The sequence below is a fragment of the Oryx dammah genome, unplaced genomic scaffold, assembly GCF_014754425.2.
Source record: "Oryx dammah isolate SB20612 unplaced genomic scaffold, SCBI_Odam_1.1 HiC_scaffold_24, whole genome shotgun sequence".
Taxonomy (NCBI): Eukaryota; Metazoa; Chordata; class Mammalia; order Artiodactyla; family Bovidae; genus Oryx; species Oryx dammah.
The window spans coordinates 30049842-30075213 of NW_024070208.1; the positions used below are offsets into that span (position 1 = coordinate 30049842).

Below are 25372 nucleotides of genomic sequence, written 5' to 3' on the forward strand. Positions count from 1 at the left end.
TGGAATGGCAAACCACTCCAGTATCCTTGACTGGAGAAACCCATGGACAGAGGAGCCTGGTGGGCTACAGACTATGGGGTCACAAAGAGCAGGACACGACTGAAGCACTAGTGTCAACAGCATCCACAAGATTACTGTTTTGATGTGTGAAAGTGAAAGTCTTAGTTGCTCAGTCTTGTCCAACTCTGAGACCCCACAGACTGTAGCCCACCAGGCTCCCCTGTCCATGGAATTCTCCAGGGAAGAATCCTAGAGTGGGCTGCCATTTCCTTCTCTTTCTGGCTTCCTTCACTATGTATAACAGGCTCTAGGTTCATCCATCTCACTAGAGCTGACTCAAATCCATCCCTTTAGTGGCTGAGTCATACTCCATTGTCTATATGCACCATGCCGTCTTTACCAATTCACTGTCAACGGATATATGGTGTCTCCATGTCTTGGCTATTGTAAATAGTGCTGCAATGACATGTATGTGATTTTAAGCCATAAAGTGTGTGGGATTTCATTATGCCACAATAGAAAAGGAATGCAATAACATCCCAATAATAAATATAACAATAATAGATCATAGTATTCAGCACTTACTACGTGCTAAACATAATCAATGGCTTTATCTCATTATTCCTCACAGTACCTCCTAAGTCTGGCACTGTTATTACCCCAATTTAGCACATGCAAAAGCTGAGGCTCAGGACTGAGGATGTGGGGGCAGGGGTCCAGCCCAAGGCTGGAACTCTGAAGAGTCTGGTCATTATGCCACACTGCCTCCTATTCAGAGAGGGGCCCCTCATGGAAGGACTGATGCTGAAGGTGAAGCTTCAAGTCTGTAGCCACCCGATGCAAAGAGCAGACTCATTAGAAAAGACCCTGATGCTGGGAAAGATTGAGAGAAAGAGGAGAAGGGCATGACAGAGGAAGAGATGGTTGGATGGCATCACCAACTCAATGAACATGAGTTTGAGCAAACCCCGGGAGATAGTGAAGGGCAGTGTAGCCTGGCATGCTGCAGTCCATGGGGCCACAAAGACTGAGCACAGCACAATATTCAAGAGCTGACGATTTAGTGGGGACCAGTGGTATAAAACAAGAAACAGCTTGACATCATGGTATGAATTTGCTGCACAGGGTGATATGAGACGTGCACAGGGTGCTATGGACAGTCGGGCAACATTGGACCAATCTGGAGTTAGGGAAGGCATCTTGGAAAAGGCAGTCTTCAGTTGTGTCCTATTACTTTCTTTAGTGGTATTTATTTGCTCCTTAACATTTTCCAAATAATATGCAAAAATATAAATAAGCAAGTAAAAAACATATCCGAAATCTCTTCACCCAGAGATACTCACAATTGACCATTGGTGACCTTCCAGGAGTGTATGTATGTGTGTATGTGTGTGTGTGTGTGTGTGTGTGTGTGTGTAGATAGCATATTTTTTATTATCATCATTAAGGTTGAGGAAAACAGCCTAGTTATTCAACTGTAGCAATATATCCACCCAAAACTCAACCACCAGCCTCAAACATATGTCTGCATTTTATTTTAGGAAAACATAAACTGGGTCACAAAACGTCTTCAGAAAGCAGGATAAGTCACGAAACACACAGAAGGGATCTGAATTTGCAAATGTGGGGCCTCGGCCTTGTTCAGAGGGCAAGGCTGATGTGAAAATTTCCTCTTCCAGGAAAAGCGAGGTTCACTCAAGCTGCAAGCCCAGCAGGTCATTAGATTTACAGCCTCTTTTAAAGGGTTGCACTTTGATGGCTTCTAGGTATCGATTAGCTGAGCACACCAACCGGAATTCAGCAGAGTCAAGGGATGAGAAGGAGAGGGGAGATGGTGGTGGTGACGGTCTTGATGTAGTTTTCAAAGTCACTTCCAAAAAAGGCGATGAGGAAATAGTTGAGTATCCCAGCGAGGGACATGGCGAATAGGAACAGGATAATGCGTTTCCCGAATATGTAACCAGGCGTGCTGGAAAGGAAGGAGAGGGAAAACTGGAGAAGAGGACAAGTGACACCAATCTAACACAAAATATTATCGCTTTGAAATACATGGGGCTTAAAGGATATCTCCTTTTACTCAAGGATGCTCCATTTACTTCATATGAAGGATGGACGTGTCTTACCTAGTATTAGTCATTGAATCTAGTTTAGAACCAAGCAAAAAGAGCCTTAAACCCATCACCATCAGGGCTCTGCTTTGTGGTTTCTCTGTGCCATGGGAATGCCAGCTCCCGGATGGCGTGAAGGTGGTGGTGTCCGCTGGTAGCCAAGGTTCTGACTGGGGATTAGGAACCCATGGATTCACGAAGACCATCTCAGGAGTGCCTGTAAGAGCCATGCTGGCAGCTGTGTGTAATGCAGGATTTTCAGTGCCTCTAGGTGAGAAGGGATGGTATACATGAACCAAGAAGCCTGGTGGATTCTAAGAGATGCTCTTGCATCCGAGGGCTCAGTCTCCTGAGGCTGCCTAGGAATAACTCAAGTTCCCACTAATGAGAGCTGGCCTCCGGGGCTGGAAGACAGACCCTTACATGTGAAGCGAATCAAGGAAGGGAGACTTTGTAGGACTGGATGATTTCGTCTCCTTCTGTCACAGGCTCTGAATCCTACACTGCTTGCACAGAGCATCCACTGGGGTCAGGAGGCATCTGTCCAGTGACATGTGACCACACAGCTGTGTTCAGCAGCTGCCCTGGTTCCCCTCCTCTGTAGCAGCCTTCTGTGATGGCTCTGGATGGTTCATTCCTGCAGCACTGGTAAGTTTTGAAAGTTCAGCCAAGTGGGTCACCGAGTGAAAAGTGAAAGTGTTACTCGCTCAGTCCTCTTGTACTCTTTGCAACCCGATGGACTGTAGTTCACCAGGCAAGAATACTAGAGTGGGGTGCCATGCCCTTCTCCAGAGGATTCTTCCCGAACCAGGGATCGAACCCGGGTCTCCTGGATTTGCAGGCGGATTCTTTACTGTCTGAGCCACCAGGGAAGCCCCATGGGTCACCAAGGCTGTCAGTTGCTAAGGCTGTTAGTAAAGACCCCAGCAAGGGGACTCCTTGTCACTCAGGAGGGCTCCCCCAAAACAGCCAACTCATCTAAACAGGTGGCTCAAGGCAGCCAGATCCTTGCTTGCTATAATCTAGAGACTATATGTGTGGTATCCATAGGTTCAATGTTAGAAATTTTATCTTACTGAAAGGGACCCCAAAGGTTCATGATGCAACTCCTAGTTTTCCTGTGTCAAGAGTTTGAAAATAGTTTTGCAGCTGAGTATCAACCTCCTCGCTCCTCACAGTGCTCCATGGACCAGCAGCACAGGAGCTTGTTGGAAATGCAGATGCCCAGGTCCACTGGATCAGAACCCATACTGTGGACAAGCTCCCCCTGGGACTCGCGAGCACAGCAGGATCTGAGAGGTACCCTCAGTTGACAGCTCCCTGCTTCTTGGCCAGTGCGTTCCTCTCTCCTTGGTTTCCTGCTTACAGTCCTGCTCGTGAAGTGACTCATTCTAGCTCTTTGTTAGGGGAAAAAAGTATGGTCCCCAAAGAGAGCGTTCTGAGCTGAACTGTACATGTGCCCCACCCCCATATTCATATGGTGTAGTCCTAAACCCCAGTACCTTAGAATGACTGTATTTAGAAAGAGGGTCTTTAAAGAGGTGATAATGGTAAAATGATAATGGTAAAATTTTCTCTTCAAGAAAATTAGAGACACCAAGGGAACATTTCATGCAAAGATGGGCTCGATAAAGGACAGAAATGGTCTGGACCTAACAGAAGCAGAAGATATTAAGAAGAGGTGGCAAGAATACACAGAAGAACTGTACAAAAAAGATCTTCACAACCAAGATAATCACGATGGTGTGGTCACTCACCTAGAGCCAGACATCCTGGAATGTGAAGTCAAGGGGGCCTTAGAAAGCATCACTACGAACAAAGCTAGTGGAGGTGATGGAATTCCAGTTCAGCTGTTTCAAGTCCTGAAAGATGATGCTGTGAAAGTGCTGCACTCAATATGCCAGCAAATTTGGAAAACTCAGCAGGGGCCACAGGACTGGAAAAGGTCAGTTTTCATTCCAATCCCAAAGAAAGGCAATGCCAAAGAATGCTCAAACTACCACACAATTGCACTCATCTCACATGCTAGTAAAGTAATGCTCAAAATTCTCCAAGCCAGGCTTCAGTGATACATGAACCATGAACTTCCAGATGTTCAAGGTGGTTTTAGAAAAGGCAGAGGAACCAGAGATCAAATTGCCAACATCTGCTGGATCATGGAAAAAGCAAGAGAGTTCCAGAAAAACATCTATTTCTGCTTTATTGACTATGCCAAAGCCTTTGACTGTGTGGATCACAATAAACTGTGGAAAATTCTTCAAGAGATGGGAATACCAGACCACCTGACCTGCCTCTTGAGAAACCTATATGCAGGTCAGGAAGCGACGGTTAGAACTGGAACAACAGTTCCAGTCCTAACAACAGTTAGGACATGGAACAACAGACTGGTTCCAAATAGGAAAAGGAGTACATCAAGGCTGTATATTGTCACCCTGCTTATTTAACTTATATGCAGAGTACATCATGAGAAACGCTGGACTGAAAGAAACACAAGCTGCAATCAAGAGTGCCGGGAGAAATATCAATAACCTCAGATATGCAGATGATACCACCCTTATGGCAGAAAGTGAAGAGGAACTAAAAAGCCTCTTGATGAAAGTGAAAGTGGAGAGTGAAAAAGTTGGCTTAAAGTTCAACATTCAGAAAATGAAGATCATGGCATCTGGTCCCATCACTTCATGGCAAATAGATGGGGAAACAGTGTCAGACTTTATTTTGGGGGGCTTCAAATCACTGCAAATGGTGACTGCAGCCATGAAATTAAAAGACGCTTACTCCTTGGAAGAAAAGTTATGATCAACCTAGAGAGCATATTGAAAAGCAGAGACATTACTTTGCCAACAAAGGTCCATCTAGTCAAGGCTATGGTTTTTCCAGTGGTCATGTATGGATGTGAGAGTTGGACTGTGAAGAAAGCTGAGTGCCGAAGAATTGATGCCTTTGAACTGTGGTGTTGGAGAAGACTCTTGAGAGTCCCTTGGACTGCAAGGAGATCCAACCAGTCCATTCTGAAGGAGATCAGTCCTGGGATTTCTTTGGAAGGAATGATGCTAAAGCTGAAACTCCAGTACTTTGGCCACCTCATGTGGAGAGTTGACTCATTGGAAAAGACTCTGATGCTGGGAGGGATTGGGGGCAGGAGGAGAAGGGGACAAGAGAGGATGAGATGGCTGGATGGCATCACTGACTCGATGGACATGAGTCTGAGTGAACTCCAGGAGTTGGTGATGGACAGGGAGGCCTGGCCTGCTGCGATTCATGGGGTCACAAAAAGGCGGACATGACTGAGTGACTGAACTGACTGAGGTAGACCCTAACTCACTATAACCAGTGTTCTTATAAAAAGAGAAGGTCAGGGACTTCCCTGGTGATCTAGTGGTTAAGACTTCATGCTTTCCAATGAAGGAAACTATAAGCAAGGTGAAAAGACAGCCTTCAGAATGGGAGAAAATAATAGCAAATGAAGCAACTAACAAAGAATTAATTTCAAAAACATACAAGCAGCTCCTGCAGCTCAATTCCAGACAAATAAGCGACCCAATCAAAAAATGGGCCAAAGAACTAGAAAGACCTTTCTCCAAAGAAGACATACAGATGATTAGCAAACACATGAAAATATGCTCAACATCACTCATCATCAGAGAAACGCAAATCAAAACCATAATGAGATACCATATCATACTGGTCAGAATGGCTGTTATCAAAAAGTCTACAAACAGTAAATTCTGGAGAGGGTCTGGAGAAAAGGGAACCCTCTTACACTGTTGGTAGGAATGCAAACTAGTACAGCCACTATGGAGAACAGTGTGGAGTTTCCTTAAAAAACTGGAAATGGAACTGCCATACGACCCAGCAATCCCACTGCTAGGCATACACACTGAGAAAACCAGAATTGAAAGAGACATGTGTACCCAATGTTCATCGCAGCACTGTTTACAATAGCCAGGACATGGAAGCAACCCAGATGTCCATCAGCAGACGAATGGATAAGAAAGCTGTGGTACATATACACAATGGAGTATTACTCAGCCATTAAAAAGAATACATTTGAATCAGTTCTAATGAGGTGGATTATACAGAGTGAAGTAAGCCAGAAAGAAAAACACCAATACAGTATATTAACGAATATATATGGAATTTAGAAAGATGGTAATGATGACCCTATATGTGAGGCAGCAGATGTAAAGATGTAAAGAACAGACTTTTGGACTCTATGGGAGAAGGCAAGGGTGTGATGATTTGAGAGAACAGCTTTGAACCATGTATATTATCACATGTGAAATAGATCGCCAGTCCAGGTTCGATACATGAGACAGGGTGCTCAGGGCTGGTGCACTGGGATGACCCTGAGGAATGGGATGGGGAGGGAGGGGGGAGGGGGGTTCAGGATGGGGAACACATGTACACCCATGGCTGATTCATGTGAATGTATAGCAAAAACCACCACAATATTGTAAAGTAATTAGCCTCCAATTAAAATAAATTTTTAAAAGAAAAAACAGGAAAAAAAAAAAAAAAAGACTTCGTGCTTTCAATGCAGAGGGTGCAAGTTTGATCCCTGGTCAGGCAAGCTGGGATCTCATGCAACCAATAAACGTTTTTTAAAATTTTTTTAAAGAGAAGGTTAGCGGGGTTTCCCTGGTAGCTCAGTGGTGAAGAATCCACCTGCCAGTGCAGGGGACAAGGGTTCGATCCCTGATCTGGGAATATGCCACCTGCTGTGGAGTAACTAACCCCACGTGTCACAGCCAGTGAAGCCTGTGGTCTAGAGCCCAGGAGCCACAACTGCTGAGCCCGAGCACCGCGCCTACTGAAGCCCACACAGCCTAGAGCTGAACTGAGCTCCAGAATGAGAGGAGTCACCGCAATGAGAAGCCCACGCGCCACAAGCAGAGTAACCCCTGCTCCCCGCAACTAGAGGAAAACCCGTGAAGCAGCAAAGAGTCGGCACAGCCAGAAATAAACAATACATTAAAATATATATATTTTACAGAGAAGGTTACGACGTAGATACACACAGTGGGAAGACCCTTGAGGACACAGGGAGAAGATGGCCAAGTACAAGCCAAGGAGAGAGGCCTCAGGAAAGAGCAACCCTGCCATTGTCTTGATTTTGGACTGCCAGTCTCCAGAACGATAAGAAAAGACATTTCTGTTATTTAAACACCCTGGTGTGCATGGAGCACTTTGTTCTGGCAGCCTCAAAGACAAATACAGAGAATTACCTGCTAATGTTGGTAAAGAAGTGGAAAGAAAGTAAAGGAGTCTTTTTTTTTTTTTTTTTTTAGCCAGAGAATAGAGGCTTCAGAGAAATTAAATTGTTAAAAGTCAAATATTGTAGTGAGTCAGATTTATCACATGAATGAGGCCACCATATGCTCATTACAGAAAGGAGGGAAAGTGATTTGTGAGGCTATTTCAGAACCTGTTCAAGATAAATCTGTGGTGAAGGATGAAACAGGAGTGCCTCCCGATGAAATAGTGGTGTTCCTGGTCTGGGCAGGATGTTTCTAAGGACTCGAGGAGTATCGCCCCTCAAGGAGGTGCTTCTCTGGGTCTTTAACTCTTCCCAGACAACTTCTCCAGGGATGTCACTGCCTTTTTCACCGCTGAAGAGGGCTCTCTGATCACTTCTTGGCCTTTTGGCTAAGATCAAGTGAAGGAGGAGGCTCTCTGAACTGGGCAGCCTTACCCACCAGAAAGTGAAACTGAAGTTGCTCAGTTGTGTCTGACTCTTCTCAGCCCCATGGAATGCAGCTCACCAGGCTCCTCTGTCTGTGGGATTCTCTAAGCAACAGTACTGGAGTGGGTAGCCTTTCCCTTCTCCACGGGATCTTCCCAACCCAGGGACTGAACCCAGGTCTCCCACATTGCAGGCAGATTCTTCACCAGCTGAGCCACAAGGGAAGCCCAAGAATCCGAGAGTGGGTAGCCTATCCCTTCTCCAGCAGATCTTCCCAATCCAGGAATCAAATGGGGGTGGGGGAGGGTGCTATTGTGAGACATGGAGGGGGACAAGAAGTGGAATGGGGGGTGGGCGCTGGGGCCAGCACGTGGGCAGCAGCCCCCACAACATCTTCCCCACCCTTGGAACCCATCAGAGATTCTGATCACTCCAGAATTGGGGCAAACTGTAACTCGAACCTTTCTTCTCTAAGTATCATCATTTACTTTACTAAAACCCAGCTTTCCCAACCCAGGTCTAAGGAAAGGACAGTCGTAGCCTACACTGTCTCTGTCCGCCACCGGCGATCGTGTCTGACTTTCTCAACATTCTTTCCTCAGGTCCCTGATGTCTGTTACTCAAGAGAACTTATCACAAGGTGCAAGCTTTAGTTCTCCTTCCCCTAGACAAATAATGGCATGCTTCACTCACGGCAGGCTTTGGGAAGCCAGACAGGGGGGTGTAATTCAAGGCCCAGATGCAGCAGGGTGGGAGTAGAGGCTGTGATTTTGCAAGGCATGCTTTTAAAGCACCCTTTGGGAGCCTAGCACCACGTGGAGGAATTTTTTTTTTTTTAATGGAAAAAGTAGTCAAGGGCCCTGGCTGTATTTCCAGAACTAGCAAAGTTCAGGGAGGAAAAAGGATGAGGGATTGAAGTCGCCCTCCCCGCTCCAACCCTCGTGGTCCCTCACGGTCAGCGGAATATTGTTGAATGACCACTCTTCCGGCTGGAACGTGCCACTCCCTCCGTGGTTCTTACACCGTCCCAGCGGCCTACCTCTGAGTTCTCTCCCCCAGGTAGCCAACAAAGTACTTCTGCCTCACGAACAGATACATCAGTCCAGCAAAGGCAGCAGGAACTAAGAGGAGAAAGGACAACACCCGTGTTAGTGTCCTAGATGGAACCCAGTACTAATACAGCCAATAGGTAATCAGTGTTGGTCGCAAAATCGAGCAGAGGCCTCAGCTTCTGCCAGTCAGGGCTGACGTGAAGTTCAGCAAAGAGCCAGGGACAGGAAGCATCCTGAGATCCTTAAGAATAGTCATGCTACCCTGTACTGGCATCACAGTGTTATTTCATACAAAGTCTTTTCATACCCGTCATCTAATCCTTTTCACATGACTGGTACCATCTTTTTCTTTATTATGTATTTATTGTATTTCTGGCTGTGCCGGGTCTTCTCTGCTGTACCTGGACTTTCTCTAGTTGTGGCAAGTGGGGGCTACTCTCTAGTTGCAGTGAATGGGCTTCTCACTGTGGTGGCTTCTCATGTTTCAGGCGTATGGGATCAGTAATTGAGGCACACAGTCTTACTTGCCCTGCAACGTGCTGGATCTTCCTGGAGCAGGGATCAAACCTGTGCCCCCTGCACTGGCAGGCAGATCCTTAGCCACTGAACCACCAAGGAAGTCTTGGTATGGTCTTTTCTATTTCCAGATGTGGAAACATGGATTCCAGCAGTCAAGGGACTTGTGTAAGATTGTCAGCTGGTAGGTACACGTACATGTGTGTGTGTGTTTGCGTGTGTGTGTGTAGGAGGAAAGCTAGACTTGCTCTCAGAGCCCTGCTCTGAAGCTGGTCCTTACAAAGTACAACCTTCACCTGTGGACCTCTGGGAATCATGATGCTCAACGTTTTCTGAACAATTGCTACGGTTTAGGAAAGATCTCCAGGGAAAGAAATGCCCTTTGCATTCCAACCCTGTGAGGAATACACACAAGTTAAACAACCCCATGGAGTCCTGAGCGCTTGAAGCCAAGAGTTGGAAACCCAGCCCCATCAGGACTGTTAAGATCAGGAGCTAAGGCTTAACTCATTCTATTAATACATTTGACAAAGGGCTGATTACACTTTTCCTACCTATCAGGAATTACTATGAGGGTGAAACAGAAGTATGAATATAAAAGTTCTTCAAAATCCGCACCTCCACCCCTCCAGTGTTATTCAAATACCAATAAAGCGCATTAACCGAGCACTTGATATGTGTCAGGGAGTGCTCCAGGCACTCTGGGTACTCAGGTCTCCAATCCTCTCTTCTCTGATGGTTTCAAATTTGTGACAACTCACAGCTGCCGTGGACAAGGTTTTTCCTGGTTGGTCCTCTCCAGATGGCTCTGAGCTAACTTATTGGCCCACCTTTCTGTCACTGAGAACTAAACTGAACATGAGCTGATAGAAATCAGGGTGCAAAGTGACTAAACTCACTGCCCGTATTTGGGGATCGGTGCCTGCCCCTGGTGTGGACCTGAGCTGCTTGAAACACCAGGAGGGATGTCGTGCGTTCAAAACCAGGCTCTAAAATTCTCGGGTTTGAGCAGGTTCCCCTGAGGTTTAGGCTCCTGCTCTGTAATGTGATGGGTTTAGGCTGGTGTTCCTTTCACCTGAAAAATTATCCAATCTACCATATTTATAGGAAATGACTATTACACCGAACAGGAGTGACTGACAGTTTTTTCTCCCGGCAATGCCAACACTTGTTTTGGCAGAAAATGCTTACTTCCGGGTCCTGAAACACTTTTCAACTCCCTTTATCCAACCAGAATAACTCCAGATCATCTCTATCCAGTATCATCTAAGAAGACATAAAAGGAATCGTAACTCCTACTCTAAGTGTAGTTTGACTTCATTGTCCAGGTGATGCCAGACATGTTTCTTATTTAACTGAGGATAGAAAGTGGGAGATTAAGACATGTTTCCCGACAGCCTTATGGATCACCTCGTGCTCCTGAAGTGGTTTCTGCTCCCAGAAACCTCCCAGAGAGGCTTCTGCTTCACCTCTCTCCTCTCTCATTGCACCTGATTCTCTTCCTTCGTGGCGTGTCTCACTCTTGGCAATGAACTTATCCATTCATTTATTTTCTGTTGGTCCACCTTGCCAACTGCTGTGTGCTTCACCACCATCTCTGTCTTATTTACTGCCGTGTATCCAGGGAACAGGGCTTGGCACATAGTAGGTGTTCAGTGTATATTTTTATGGAAATGAATAAAGTACGAGGACACATGTGAAAAACCCAGGATTTATCCTGAAACCCCTGGGAGTCTGTCCTGGCTCCGTTACCCACCAGCTGAGCAACCTTGAATAAGTCACTTATCTCCCTGAATCAAAGGATCCTCAAAAGTAACAACAGGGGGCAACAATGTCCACTTTACCTACTTTATTGAGTGAGTGACCACAATAAGGCTGAGATCATCTCTCACGGGACACTGGCAGCCTTTTGTCTCACACGGCTGGGCCACAGAGTGGAAGCCGGCCAGGTCACACCAGACCTTCAGCAGACAGAAGGCCAGTCTCCAAAGTGGCCCAAAAATACCACTCAGTTTCCACTTAATTTTAAATCAGTTTTGGGAATCCAGCTTGCTGAAGTCAAGACTGTGGGCTGCTGAGGCCCAGGGAGGTTGGAGACCTCGACCCATGCCGGAAGGAGGAGCACCAGGCAGAAGGTAATGAGCAGTCAGCCAGGTGACGGTGGCCCAGAACAGACACCTCCTGCTCTCATTCAGAATGCCCTTGTGTCTGAGCTCATGCTGCTTAAGGTTTCTGAGTCACATTTAGCCTGAAACCACCCTTGTCAGTGCAACCGCTCTCAACCAGCCACCAGGGAGCCAGCATTAGCGATGCATTACCGCCGGGCCCCGCGCTGGCACCCCGCCCACTGGCTCACAACCTCCGGAGGGTCTCACCTCTCCGGAGCTTTGCAGATTGGAGCTGGAGGGCAGACAAAGTCTTTTCAACAGAAAAGCCTACACTCGCACCTCCTGGTGACACACATTTTGGAGCGAGCACACACAAGGAGAAAAGCCCAGGTTACCTTGGCTGCAGAGAAGCCCAGCACTCCAGAGCATGACAAGGAAGGTGGGGTAGGCATCCACACAGTTCTGGCTGCAGAATAAATAAACAAGGGGGAAAAAAATCAGAGGACACAGTTTGGTCTGAAAATTACCTGAAACCCCAAATAATAATCAATGTCTTGCAAGGTGGGCTTCCCAGGTGGCCCTAGTGGTAAAGAACCCACCTACCATGCAAGAGACATAAGAGATGCAGGTTCAATCCCTGGGTCAGGAAGATCCCCTGGAGGAGGGCATGGTGACCCACTCTGGTAATCTTGCCTAGAGCCTAGCAGACGTGGACAGAAGAGCCTGGCAGGCTGCAGTCCACAGGGTCACACAGAGTCGGACATGACTGAGGTGACTTAGCACATATGCACACACGTCTCACAAGGCCTGGACTCCATTCATAATTCTTCTGACCTCCAGAAACAGACAGCAGGTAAAGCAGACACAAGCTTGGAATTCATCTACTCCCTTCCGCAGTGAAGCCATTTCTTGATGGATCCTCCTTGGCAGGAGTCCTGTTCCCGGCTATGCCAAAGCACTCCTTAGAATTGAAAAGTGAGCGCCGCGGACAGCAGGGCTGGGTGAATCAGGGTGGGGTCGAGAGAGGGACCCGACAACGTGGACCCCACCAAGTAGACCTTCAGGTCAGACACACAAGTCAGCTCAGACACGTGGGCCAAGCTGAGGAAGGGCAGGTGAGCCTCCACATTACAGGAGCCAGGGTGGATTAGGCAAAGGTGGTGCTCAGGGAATTATCCTGCTGATGGCTTTGTCAGGGTGCAGGCTTGGCCCCCGCGCCGGGGTCTGACACCCTTGGTCTCCTTTAAGCTCATGGCAATCCTGCCAGTACACTCAGTAACTGCACGGTTTCCTGTGGCTTCTGGGACAAGTAGCCACAAACCCAGAGGGTTAGGACAAATGCATTATCTGCAGGTCAGAAGTCTGAAGTCAGTCTCGATGGGCCAAAATGAAGTTGTCAGCATCGCCACAGCACTTCTGGAGCTGCGCTACTTCTGTCTCTTTGCCTCTCCCAACTTCTAGAGGTCACCTGTGTTCCTTAGCTCGAAGCCCCATCCAACCTGAAAGCCAGCCATGGTGGATCACGTCTTTGCAACCCCAGCTCTTCTGCCTTCTTCTTGCACATCTCAAGGACCTTTGCAATGACATTGGTCCCATCCAGATAATTGCAAATAGTCTCTTAATTTAAACTCAACTGCTTAACAACCTTAACTCCCCCTTGCCATGTAACATAACCTATTCATGTGTTCCTGGGATCAGGATGTGAACATCTCTGGGGGTCATTCTTCTGCCTACCACAATTTTCTCATGTGTCAGACGAGAAACTGAACCTTGGAGAAGCTGAAGATAACTTACCCAGGGTCATCCAGAGTAGCAAAGCCAGGACTTAATATGACTCTAAAACCGGGACTGTTACCTCTTCAACCCTACAGGCACACCTTGGAGATAGCATGGGTTGAGCTCCAGACCACCACAATGAAGCAAGCACCGCAATAGCACAACTCACAGGAATGTTCTGGTTTCTGAGTGCACATAAAAGTTATGTTTATGTTACACTACAGCCCAATAAGTGCGCCATAGCATGATGTCTAAAACACAAGGTACGTTCCTTAATGACAAATATTTTATTGCTAAAAAATGCTATCCATCATCTGACGATGCAGGGCCGCCGCAAATTTTCAGCTGGTGAAAAACACAGTATCTGTGAAGTATGATAAAACAAGGTATGCCTGCACTCAATTAAATAGTGAGTGTCCTCTTGAAAAGCTTCAGTTGAGATCAGGACAGTCTATCCGGACATCCATGGAAACAAAACATAACAAGACACAGAGGGATGAACAGGGAAAGGCGATGCAACAAAGCGGGAGGGGCACAGGATGAGGATTGGTCCCCAACCTGACATTAACCAGCTGTTTGTCATTGGTAAAGCAATTTCTCTGGACTTGGTTTCCCTACTGGTAAAACCAAGAGACGAATAATGAATAACTCTGAGATCCACTTAAGCTTAAGAGTTGATGGTCTAATGTACCAGGTCTCAAGGTGTGGTCCCTGATCAGCTGTATCAGAATCACCAGGGACCTTCTTAAAAATGTAAATGTTAATGCCTTCCTTGGACCTACAGAATTAAAAATTCTGGGGGCTGCCCAGTAAGACTTTAAAGAGCCCTCCAGGCGATTCTGATGCATGCTCAAGTTTGAGAACAACTGGTCTAAGGTAATTCAAACTACAGAGGTAAACTCAAGATGCAATTTTCTTCAGACTTACCTGGCAGTTCAGTGGTTAAAACTCTGTGCTTCCAATGCAAGGGTTGCTGATTAAATCCCTGGTCAGTGAACCAAGATCCCACATGCTGTGCAGTGCAGCCAAAAGGTATTTAAAAATGTAATCTTCAAAATACATTTGGCCTTTTATCCAAATTCCTTTCTTAGAGTCTTCCTCTGGCAGCTTCTTGATGTGCTTCTCATGATCTTTCTCCTAAATATCAGCCTTCAAATTGACAGGGTCTCCCGATTCAGTTGGTACCACTGAGAACCCTAGAATTACCACCCTTTGGTCTGTCCCTTACAGAGCCCCCAGGGAGGCTGGGCTGTGTCCCTGGCCACGGGGGCCTTCATGTCTTTCTGATGGTCAAAAATTCTTTACTGGAGAAGTTGACAAGTAGAAAAGATAAGAAACCAATGTATCCAGTCCTGTGATAGGGGTATGGGGGAACCAACAAAGCCTGCTGACTCACTAGGTGCTCTGGACACCCAGAACTTCCACTGACCTATGACCACAGTAATAATTCCAAAGGACAGGAGCCCCTTAAAGATCTACCATTTGGGGTGAAGCACTTAGTGAAAAGAGCCTCTTGATTAGGGTGAAAGAGGAGAGTGAAAAAGTTGGCTTAAAGTTTGTTTAACATTCAAAAAAACAAAAATCATGGCATCTGGTTCCATCACTTCATGGCAAATAGATGGGGAAAAAGTGGAAATAGTGGCAGATTGTATTTTCTTGGGCACCAAAATCACTGTGGATGGTGACTGCAGCTGTGAAATTAAAAGACGCTTGCTCCTTGGAAGAAAAGCTATGACAAACCTAGACAGTGTATTAAAAAGTAGAGATATCACTTTGCCAACAAAAGTCTGTCTAGTCAAACCTATGGCTTTTCCAGTAGTCATGTATGGATGTGAGTTGGACCATTACGAAGGCTGAGCACTGAAGAATTGATGTTTATGAACTGCAGTGCTAGAAAAGACTCTTGAAAGTCCCTTGGACAGCAAGAAAATCAAACCAGTCAATTCTAAAGGAAATCAACACTGAATATTCATTGCAAGGTCTGATGTTGAAGCTGAAGCTCCAATACTTTGGCCACATGATGCAAAGAGCCAATTCACTGGAAAAGACCCTGAGGCTGGGAAAGAGTGAGGGCAAGAGGAGACAGGGACAACAGAGGATGAAATGGTTGGATGGCATCGTAGACTCAATGGACATGAGTTTGAACAAACTCCAGGAGATAGTGAAAGAAAAGTCTGATGTGCTGCAGTCTACAGGGTCACAAAGAATTGAACACAACTTAGCAACTTAGAATGCGTGCATGTAACTGAATCACTTTGCTGTATGCTTAAAATCAACTCTATTTCAAAAAGATTTTAAATTAATTAATTAATGAAGCAAATATCATTAATAACAGTAATAGGATTAATACCAATCAATAGAACCAATGTAGATGGATCACGTTCAAATCATTGGACAAGTCCATGCTACTTAGAAGTGAGCCTAGGGTGAGAGGAGCAGGGGAGAAGAAACCTTAGGGTGTCATTTACCAAAATGCATTTTTGTGAGACACCAAACCTTTGATACGGTGTTTTGTTTTTTTTTTTTAAAGGAGGGTTTTCTATAGTTCAATAAGACCTCCCCTTCTTGGAGAACCAACATCACAGTGTCTCTTAGCACTTTAAAGGGTCTCAAAAGTCTTGCTGTGGGGAACCTGTTTCCCTGTCATACCTGTTAACAGCCCACGAACTTGTAACCTAGGAGACCCATTTTGGAAAATTACACACCTCCAGAGACCCGTTTTCTCTCCACAGTCTGTGCTCACCTGCACCCCTGGGGAAGAATCTTAGGTCCCTTAACTGACACTTTTCTCCAAAAATCAAACTTTGACTGCTCTGCCTGCATGCATCAGCTGGGAACAGAGCTTCAACCTATGTGTTAGACACAAGATAAGACAGTCAAGGTCTTTTTCTCTCCCAAAATCAGGCTCAGCTCTTCCCTCAAGGGAGATCGGTGGTAGGGCAGACGATTAACCGAAGTCCAGTCTGAACTAACAGCATAACCTGGCTGGGACGTCTTGTTTATCGACAGCCCCCAAATCTTGACTGGTCTGTATCAGTCCACAGCCAAATTTTATGCTGAAAAACATACATTAGTCCTTTCAGTCCACCAGCACTATTCATTCTTTATGCTTCTTCCCTTGCTATGGTCTCTAAACATTTACCATCCCACACTTCATCAACCAAGACTTTTGATGGTATAAGCCTATGACAGGTACATTTATGTACAAATTATACACACATACGCCTCTCGATCTGTATATTAAAACTGAGTAAAGCTTAGTTTCCTATAGACGGCAACAGTAAGTACATGTTCTCTTCTTCTCGCATCCCCATGGCTCATCTCACACCCCTTTTGGGTGCTTTTGGAGGCCCCTGGGGAAGCTCTCATTGGGGATGACTTTCTTCCTGGTAGCTTCCTGGCCGAGGCGCTCAGACCAGAGGCCTTGGGGGTGGCCAGTGGGCAGTAACAACCGCTGCGTTATCTCCAGAGCCTTCCACAACTCACCTCAGGCACACACAGGGTGCTGCAAGCTGGCCAGGGAGGAAATGGTCTTTGTAACAGAACCACGACAGAGTCTGGATGACCTTTATCTTACAGAAAATTCTCCTCCACCCCCGCCATAGGTCCAACCTCTCCACAGCTCACTCTCCTCCCCTTGGTCTCCTTCCCCTCTCTTGAAGGGTAAGTAGGAAAGTCAGGACCCCCAGGCAGCACTGATTGCCCACCACTCTTCTCTAGCATGTTTTGATCTCAGGGACTACACGGCATTGCAGAACTTCACAGCCACCCCCATAAGGCACTTCCACAATCTGGAGGCTGGCCATGGGGACCAGGTGTCAGTGCAGTGGCTTCGTCTTCTTCTTTTTTAAAAAAATTATTTTTATTTATTTGGTTGCTCCGGGTCTTAGTTGCAGCATGTAGGATCTAGCTCCCTGACCAGGGACCAAACCTGGGCCCCTTGCATTGGGAGCGCTGAGTCTTAACCACCAGAGCAGTCCCATGGTAGCTTCTGAGAAGGAGAGCTGGTTCACTCCTGGAAGCAAAGGCAAAAACCAGGCGGCCTGGCCTGCTGTGGCTCTTCCTCATTGTTGGCAAGATGGAAGCTCAACTTCCCACCTGGTACAGAGAAGTCCCCCTGTCCCCACTTCTCCAATACTGACCAGCTGCGTTCATAAGAGCACAGTGCTGCTGGTGAGAATGCAGTGATCTGGGTGGGAAGAAGCTTCCCATTCCAATCTGTCTGTAGAACAGGATTCCTGGTTTTTGGATTCCATTTTCAGGGAGGTTCTGGCATCATCCCCAGTGGAGCTCCCTGTCTTTGCTCCTCTCTGCCGGCCCCTGAACATGGCACAGAAGGGCTGGGGGTGCCCCACACATGGTTCCCCCCTCTTATAAATGTGAACATCCTACATGGCTTAAAGCCACACCTTTCAACTTCTTCCTACCCTTCTAGAACTTTCCTCGTGTGGCCCTAAGTCCCTTTTTAGAAGGCTCTCTGGGGAATATCAAAGTCACCTCCAAGCCGAGACTGAAGGCCAGCTCCCTGGCAGCTTAGGGCTACAGCCGCCCTTCCTAACAAGCCTCCAGTCACAGGCATGGAGAAGCCTGCCACAGGCTGATGGCTGAACCCTTTGTCTAAATGCATTTGGCAGAGAGGAAAATGAGTGTTTGAATAACACCGTTCAGATTTGCATCCCAAATAGCAACCCTCCTCCTTCCCTGAGTTGTTCAGGTGTTTTCTAGCAACCTTTCCCTGCAGAAGTAAAGAAGGAGAGATAGAAAAGCAAGTGGATAGTCCCCTCATGCTCTCTGTCCTGGTCACTCCAGGAGACCAGGCGTAGATGTCCATGGGGCAGCAGGCAGCTGCCTGCCAGTCCTGCTTGTTGCTTCTGATGCCAGCTGGTGAGTAATGGCTGGTTTGCACACCAGCACCTCGGGACTAACCCCCCAGGAAATTGGTCAACTCCATGACCGAATGACTGGTTGAGAGGTTTCCTGACCAGGCAGGAGCTGTGAGGTCTACTCCCCCACCCCCAACACCTCTGCTTCCTCTCTTCAAACACCAGCACCTGCTAAGATGATGAAAAGTATGCCCAAAGCCTCCCAGGTGAAGTTCAAGCTTCCTTGGAACCCACCCCACCCCCAGCCACACCCCAGCCTCCAGAAGGTTGTCCCAGGCCCACTCCGGGTCAAAGAGCAGTGTCAGAGTTTGGACTCACTTGGCAGTGTAGACCCGCTCAAAGGCCAGCGTCCCAGTCCTCTGGAAGCTCCGCCCATTGTGGGTCTTGCTTTCGTGCTCCACCTTGTGGGCAAAGAACCCTGCCAGAAGGAAAGGTTTGGATGTATAATGAGCACGTATCCCGAGCCTGGTATCTTAATATTTTTCCTGGAATGTTAAATGTTTCCTTCTCTTGACCTCTAAACACCCCTAATTATCCTCCATCAAATGTCACTGAGCACAAAGGTATTCAGCAGCTACTCTTGACTAATTGCTACATTTGGTGTTGGTGAGGCACTTGTGAGCAAGACACGCCCCCACCAGAAGAAATAGACAACCAAGTAAAGAAAGGCCTACAGAGAGACACGTGCTGAGACTGAGTGAGAACATGGAGCCATCGAAGGTCAAAGAGGGGTAACAATTCAGTGTTTGGGTCACAGAAGGACTCCTAGAGGGAGCGATGTGTAAGATAAAACCTGAAGGACAAGCGGAGGGGGCCAGGGACAGCTGAGGAGGCCACTTCACTCTATCGGAATGAACATGCAGAGGTCCAGCAGCAATTCCCTCTGGGGTTAGTACATCCAATTGACTGGGAGATGGGGGATGGGGAGGGCAGAAATGGGGAGTATAAACCCGGTAGAATTACAAATGAGGCCGAAGAGAGGTAGGCGGTGAATTGCTCTTTCAATGCCATTTCTCTGTTATCACTTGCCTTGTGCCAGACACTCAGCTGGTATCAGAGAACAAAACACACATACAGAGCCTTGGCCTCAGGAGCTTATGTTCCAGCGAGGATACAAGGAAAGGAGACAGATCACACACAGTAAACAATATGTAAGAATTAAAATCACCCAGTGTGCCGAGCTGTGGACAAAAGCGAAGGCAGAGCAGGGCAGGGGCCTCCAGGGGTGCTGGTCAGGGTGGCCAGGGGGAGCCTCAAGGAAAAAGTGCTAAGTGAGCCAAGGCTGAGCAGATGGTGACAGGGACATAGCCCTCAGACCAGCAGCATGACTGTGACCTTGAGGAGAGCCACGTTAAGAACATCTGAATTTATTGTCATCTTGAGGAAATCATGGAGTTACTGACAGGTGTAAGCTGATGAATGGCTTTGCCAGAAAGCCACTCTGTCTTAGCGCGGTGAGGGCTTAGAGGGGTGAGACCCAGGATAGGGGGAAAGACAACAGGGAGCTGGTTAGGGTGATGGCTAGGGGATGCAGAGATGTGGGGGAGACAGAGTCTGTCTTGTCTACAGGCTGGATGGTGGGGAGGGGGGAACACAGTCTCTCCTTCCCTCTTGCTCTTTCCTTCTTTCTCTTTCTCTCTCTCCCACCCCTCCTATTTTATTCCTTTCCTCCTATTTCAAGAGTGAAAAAAGGAAAAAGGGTGACAGCCAGGTATCCCACTCACAGGATTTCTTTTTATCAACTTCACATTAGCCTCCTCGAAAACACCTGAAAAGGATGCTTCATCCATTGTATCTGTGGATAAAAGCCGTCGTGATTTGCTTTTTGGTGAAAGCATGTTCTTCCCCTAGGGCTGTGCCCACACCGGGCAGAGCTGCAGGGCTGGCTTCATGATGGCACTCTGGTGGACGCGGGACACATGCTCTGTGAAGCACATCCCCACGCTGTCAACAAGGGCACTGTGGCTCAGAAAGGTTGAATAACATTCTCTGTCCCACCACTGGGGAGCAGGGGGGAGCTGGGACTCGAGTCCAGCTGGGCATGCCGAGAGTGCGTCCATCCTCTTATTATCACACAGAAGCTCACTGCAGGGACTCCATCAGCAATTTGGGGTCTGAGTAGCCAACTGTCTACTCTGGACATCTCTTTTCCCCAGAGAATACAGTGGAAATTCTGATCACTGTCTTTCCAGAACCCAAGGTGATGTCCGTGCCTCTGAACACATAAGCAAGGATTGTATTAAGGAAGTCCGAGGTTACTTCTGCAACCAGCTGCACGGCGGGGCCCTCCTTCTCTCAGCCTGCTTCTCTTCTTGTTCTCCTTGCCCAAGAACAGCCCCTTCCTCTTTTTTAAGTCTTAGTCCTCCACCTGCGACCTTGACCCTGCTTTGGCCAGCCTCTTCCGGTCTTCCTTCATTGATGTTTGCCCTACTTCGTAAATCTTTGGTCTCTGTTTTTCTCCTAATCTTTACCCTTGAAACATGCTCAAATCTCTCCTAACCTCAAAACAGAACAAAAACGAGCCTGCCTCTGTCCTGAACCCCCACTAGGGTCTACCTCTCTTTCCTTCCGAGCTAAACTTGAAAGAGTTGGGCCGCGTTTGTCCACTCCTCCAAATACTGACACTCCATACTCCATATCCTTGATCATGTTACAGAAACTATGCGTGCAGGGAGCATTCACACACTGCTCTTGGCTGGCTGCTACCATCAGGCCAAACCAGAGGGATGGAGAGAGACTACAGGAAGAAGGCTGCAAACGGTCACCAAGAAACTACCTCATGCTGGCCTCTGCCAGCAACTCAGGGATTATCTCAGGCAACACCTTCAGCCACCACAGGTGGACAGTATTAGAACCCCACCTCTCTGTTGAGGAAACTGCAGGTCAGAGAAGGTGAATAACTTTCTCAGGATCACAGAAAAAGATTCTGAGATTTTCATTTAGTATGAGTCAGCCCTGTGATACACAAGAATAGCTCACACCTCCATCATTTTAACAGAACTGGTGTCTGGATTTCAGGAACAGATTTCTTGCATGAAAAACACCCACCTGCATCTTAGAAAGAAGATAGCAAGTTGGTGGTGGGTGGGGTGGGAAGAAGTAATCTGATGACTAGGGACTCTGGAAACCAAGTCGGCTGAGAAATGATATGTTGAACCAGGGATATTACAGGTGACTTTGAAAACACAGAAGCTGCAGGCACAGTCTAAGCTTTTCCAAAGAACAGACACACCAGTGGATAGAAATTAGAGGGCAGCAGGTTTCAGTTCAATGTAACAGAGAACTTCCCGAGCAGTGAGTGTTTGAATGAGTGAATCCAAGACAACTCACATCGTGTAAACTTCCACGTTTTGAAGTAGCTTTGAATCCCAGTTTCACCACTACTGGACTCTGGAATCTCCAACTAACTCTCTAAGCTCCACTTAGTTATTCTGTGAAATAAGAGTGTAATAGTAGAATATTTCATAGGGTGCAAGGATTAAATGGGATCATGTTATGACCAGCACAAAGCACCATACATGACACAAAGCAAATTCTCAGTACGCTGGACAATGGGAAGCGTGAGCCCAGGGCGCTGTGAGCGCTCCATCCTGGGCGTGTTCAGTAGGGGCTGTTGAGGATGCGGTCTAGACGTCTGCTGTTACCATTCACAAGGTCTCCATGCACAAGGCCCTGGGTCCCTCCCCTCAGCTCGCTCTCTCCCCCACCCCCCCAACCTAATTCGTTTGGCTTCCCGTGGGAATCATTTTCTCCAAAGCCGTGTTTCCCAGGTTTGCTTCATGTCAAAGCTGCTGGCACCCTGGCCGAGAAGTGGGAGGCCCTCTGGATGCTACGCAGAGGAAATGCATCTGTCTACACGACCGGGGAAACCAGGCTTTGGTACTCGTGGTCCAGGTCGCTCAAACTTTAAACGTGGTCTGCGTTCCCAAACGTGCATTATGTTGGATCAAGCTGGGAGAGGGCCTCGGGTTCAACGATTTTGATGACTCCTGAGTGTTTGGGAGGCAGAGGAGGAAGTTCACAGGGCTGGTGGGCTCTGCCTCTCCCCTGGGGAATTGGGAGCCAGAGCGCGCCCCCTCACCCCCATAGTATCACAGACACAGGGGCCAAACTCCTTGTCTTGGGACAAACACAAAGTACACAGTGCCTGGCAACAGCATGTAAATCGTTCCTAAAGCTAACAGGAAGGGTTTTGAATGTAACTGGGGTGGGGCGGAGCTTTTGCATATTTTCTGCACTTAATACGGTAGGTAGACCTTTGGCTGCAACCTCGAGGTTAATTAGAATTGCAAAGAGAGGTTCTGGACCTCAGTTGGACCTCTGTGTTTGCCTAAAAGCTCAAGGATAAAACAGGTAGAGGTGTTATCTCCCAAGTCACTTGAATTTCTCTGGTTCCCCTGCACCAGCACATTGAACAGAGTTAAAAGGTGGTCTCAGCATGACCAGCAAGCCTTGCTCTGTGCTTCAGAGACGAGCAGGGCTGATCCTGAGCCTCTGAAGGGAGCCAAGGACTCCTTCGGTGGCTTCAAAACTGCCCCAACCTTTGCAAAATCACTCTGTCCACACGGTGTCCTTGCTGGTCACAGGGCAGGGGATGGGGAGGAACAGAGGCTGTGACATGGGCGCCGTGCTGTCCACATCGCCACAAACACAGCCCAATCAACAATGTGTCCAGGATGAAAAGTCTCCAGCCCAAAGCAGGAGCTGGTCCACTCTCAATTCCTTCCCCACCAGGAAGCACCATCAGCTCAAGGGACTGTGTGAGCAAGGCCATCCCGTCCCATCGTCACCTATCCAAGATGGCCAGCCGAAAGATTGTGGTTAGAGCTCAGACATGCGGCCATCTATTCTCTCTCCTCCCCACGACCTAATCTCATCGGCCAAAAATGATTAGAAATCTCGTCGTCCGCCTCAAGTCTGCTCAGGGTCCCTGCGCTTCTACAGAGAAGCCCAGGACTCACCGGACACTCCAGGGCCGGGTCCTCGGGCATCTTGGGGGAGGGGGAGAGACTCTGTTCTCATGGGGGGAACCACGCAGCATCCCCCCACTCAGCTCTGGACCAGAGGCCAGCAGCTCAGGGTGGCTGCGAACCTCTGCATGGGCGGCTGAGGGGACCCTGGCTCCCGTCCCCTCTCACCGATCTTGACGGGTATCGGGGGGGCCGGAGGGGGCACCCGAACAACCAGCACCCATGCAACTGCCGCCACAGGGACTCAAGGCTTCACAGCAGGCTTTCTGCTTCCTGCCTGCCCATCTTCTCCTGCTGTTTGCTGCTAATCCCCATGGATGTGGGATCCTTCCTGGACCAGGCAGAGTCTCCGTTGGGAGTACGCAGGTTGAATGAATGATCCTTTGGAGATTTACAGAGACCAAGAGAGCCCCAGCATGGCAACTGCATGAAACAGCAGTGGCTTGGGCCATCGCAGCCTCACCCGGAGCCATTCGTCCCCTCTCAGAGCTGCAGCTCTGTTGTGTGACAGTTACTATGAAAATGCTCGGGTCAGAAAGCTGCCAAATGTTGTTCCACAGAGGAAACAGACTTGGAGTATGCAAGATTGGTCTCTCTGGTGCCGGGAGGCCATAGGAGCCTTACTCTGTGCCCAGAGGGCTCATCACAAACCTAAGGCCACACTCAAGCTGGGGGGAAATATCAGGATATCCCAAATCAAGTGAATACCGCATTTCCGAAGTGTAACAGTATATGAACATTCAGAAATTACCGTTAAGTTACAGAATAAATCTTCCCCTTTTTTTCTCTGTCTTCATAAACTGCAAATCCCAAAGACACCAGCCATGCTGATAAGAATCTGAGACAGTCCTAACTTAGGAATTTAAAGAGAAACTCCGCCCTGTCCTGCCTTTCGCAGTTCTAGGTCTCTTGCCTGGGTTAAGTGACACCAGGGTTAATGGAAATCCCCTGGAGAAGGGATAAACTACCCACTCCAGCACTCTTAGGCTTCACTGGTAGCTCAGATGGTAAAGAATCTGCCTGCAATGCAGGAGAACTGGTTTCAATCTCTGGGTCAGGAAGATCCCCTGGAGGAGGGCATGGCAACCCACTCCAGTGTTCTTGCCTGGAGAATCCCATGGACAGAGCAGCCTGGTGGGCTACAGTCCATGGGGTCGCGAAGTCGGACACGACTGAGCGAAAGCACAGCACAGGGTTAATGGAAATGCAACCCTCAAACAAGGAAATCCTTCTGACCCTCTCTCCCTTTATGTAAGTACATGATGTCTACCAAAGAATGCTTCAAAAATTACACATTGCTAAAGAAAAAGGAAGTATTGCAAAGAACGTATTTCATCAAAAGAAATAAAAAAGCAATATAGAGGTAAAATAATGAAAAAGTGAAGTCCCCCCTCACACTGGCTAAATTTTTTTTTTTTTTTTAGCCTACAGGTAATAGGTAACTCCTACTGCGCTGAAGTCAGCCTGTTGTACCGGGTATAACCCAGGGTCTGGATGAACATATATCTGATTGTCGCTTTCAGGCTTCCTGCCCTCCAACTGGCCACAGTAATTAATAGTTAAAGTGCTGATTGCAAACACTTCAGTGATGGTTTCTGTACAACCAACTTGCTGCTCCAGCTCTACAGACATGATTAATCATCCCCATTAAAGCAAAAGAAAGATGGGGAGAAGGAAAACTCCCAGTTCACACAGAAGTGCACGCATCCCTGTACAGTCAAATAAAGACACAAATACAGATAAGAAAAAAATGTACATACACAGACACACACAAACACACAAGTGTGTAAGCCTGACTCTCAAAACACCGAGACACCAAGCCGACCCTGAGGGAGGGGCCTCCCTTACCATTCTGGACCACGCTGATGAGGGTGACAATGGCCAGCAGGACGATATTGCCCACGGCTTCTTGGTCCATGGTTGTTTCGGGTTCCTAGCAGGACCGCTCAGCTCCCTGGCACCCCACACCCGCACTGTGCAGGAAGGGGAAGTGGGAGCCAGCCTCTGCCTTTCATCATTAGAATTTCCGAAGGTCCCAGCACAATTACAGGCCTTCTTCTTCTTCCTTTTTTTTTTTCAATTAGCCACCGTAGTGCCCCGGGCTCAGCCTCTCCTGCCAGAAGAAGCAGGGCTCAGGAGTAGAGAAGGAAGGGAATGAAAAGTGAAACTTGTTTTTTATTCATGGAGCACCTAAAAGGTCTGTGTCCAGGGTACCTTCTCTCTTTCTTTCTTTGAATTCCTGGGAAAATAAATAAATACTTGACACATGACAGAGT

At 47.7% G+C, this 25372-nt stretch overlaps 1 protein-coding gene across 1 annotated transcript; it reads right to left on the minus strand.

Annotated features, from left to right (window-relative positions):
* Positions 1 to 1508: 1508 nt before the first annotated feature.
* Positions 1509 to 25164, minus strand: LOC120883146 (arachidonate 5-lipoxygenase activating protein). The gene is made up of 5 exons (XM_040267143.1): positions 24945 to 25164; positions 18445 to 18544; positions 11863 to 11933; positions 8831 to 8912; positions 1509 to 1969 (listed from the first exon to the last, which is right to left on the minus strand). Exons 1-5 carry the CDS (start codon positions 25012 to 25014, stop codon positions 1807 to 1809), a joined length of 486 nt encoding a protein of 161 aa, XP_040123077.1. The 5' UTR covers positions 25015 to 25164; the 3' UTR covers positions 1509 to 1806.
* Between the last annotated feature and the right edge of the window lie 208 nt (positions 25165 to 25372).

What these genes read in the sequence shown, in the direction of transcription:
- LOC120883146 (XM_040267143.1), bottom strand. Translation starts at nt 25,014, where the DNA reads ATGGACCAAGAAGCCGTGGGCAATATCGTCCTGCTGGCCATTGTCACC. An exon ending in CATCAGCGTGGTCCAGAATG is followed by an intron (nt 18,545 to 24,944) that starts GTAAGGGAGGCC and finishes TCCTTCTGGCAG; the next exon opens with GGTTCTTTGCCCACAAGGTG. An exon ending in TGGGCTTCTCTGCAGCCAAG is followed by an intron (nt 8,913 to 11,862) that starts GTAACCTGGGCT and finishes TTCTCCTCTTAG; the next exon opens with TTCCTGCTGCCTTTGCTGGA.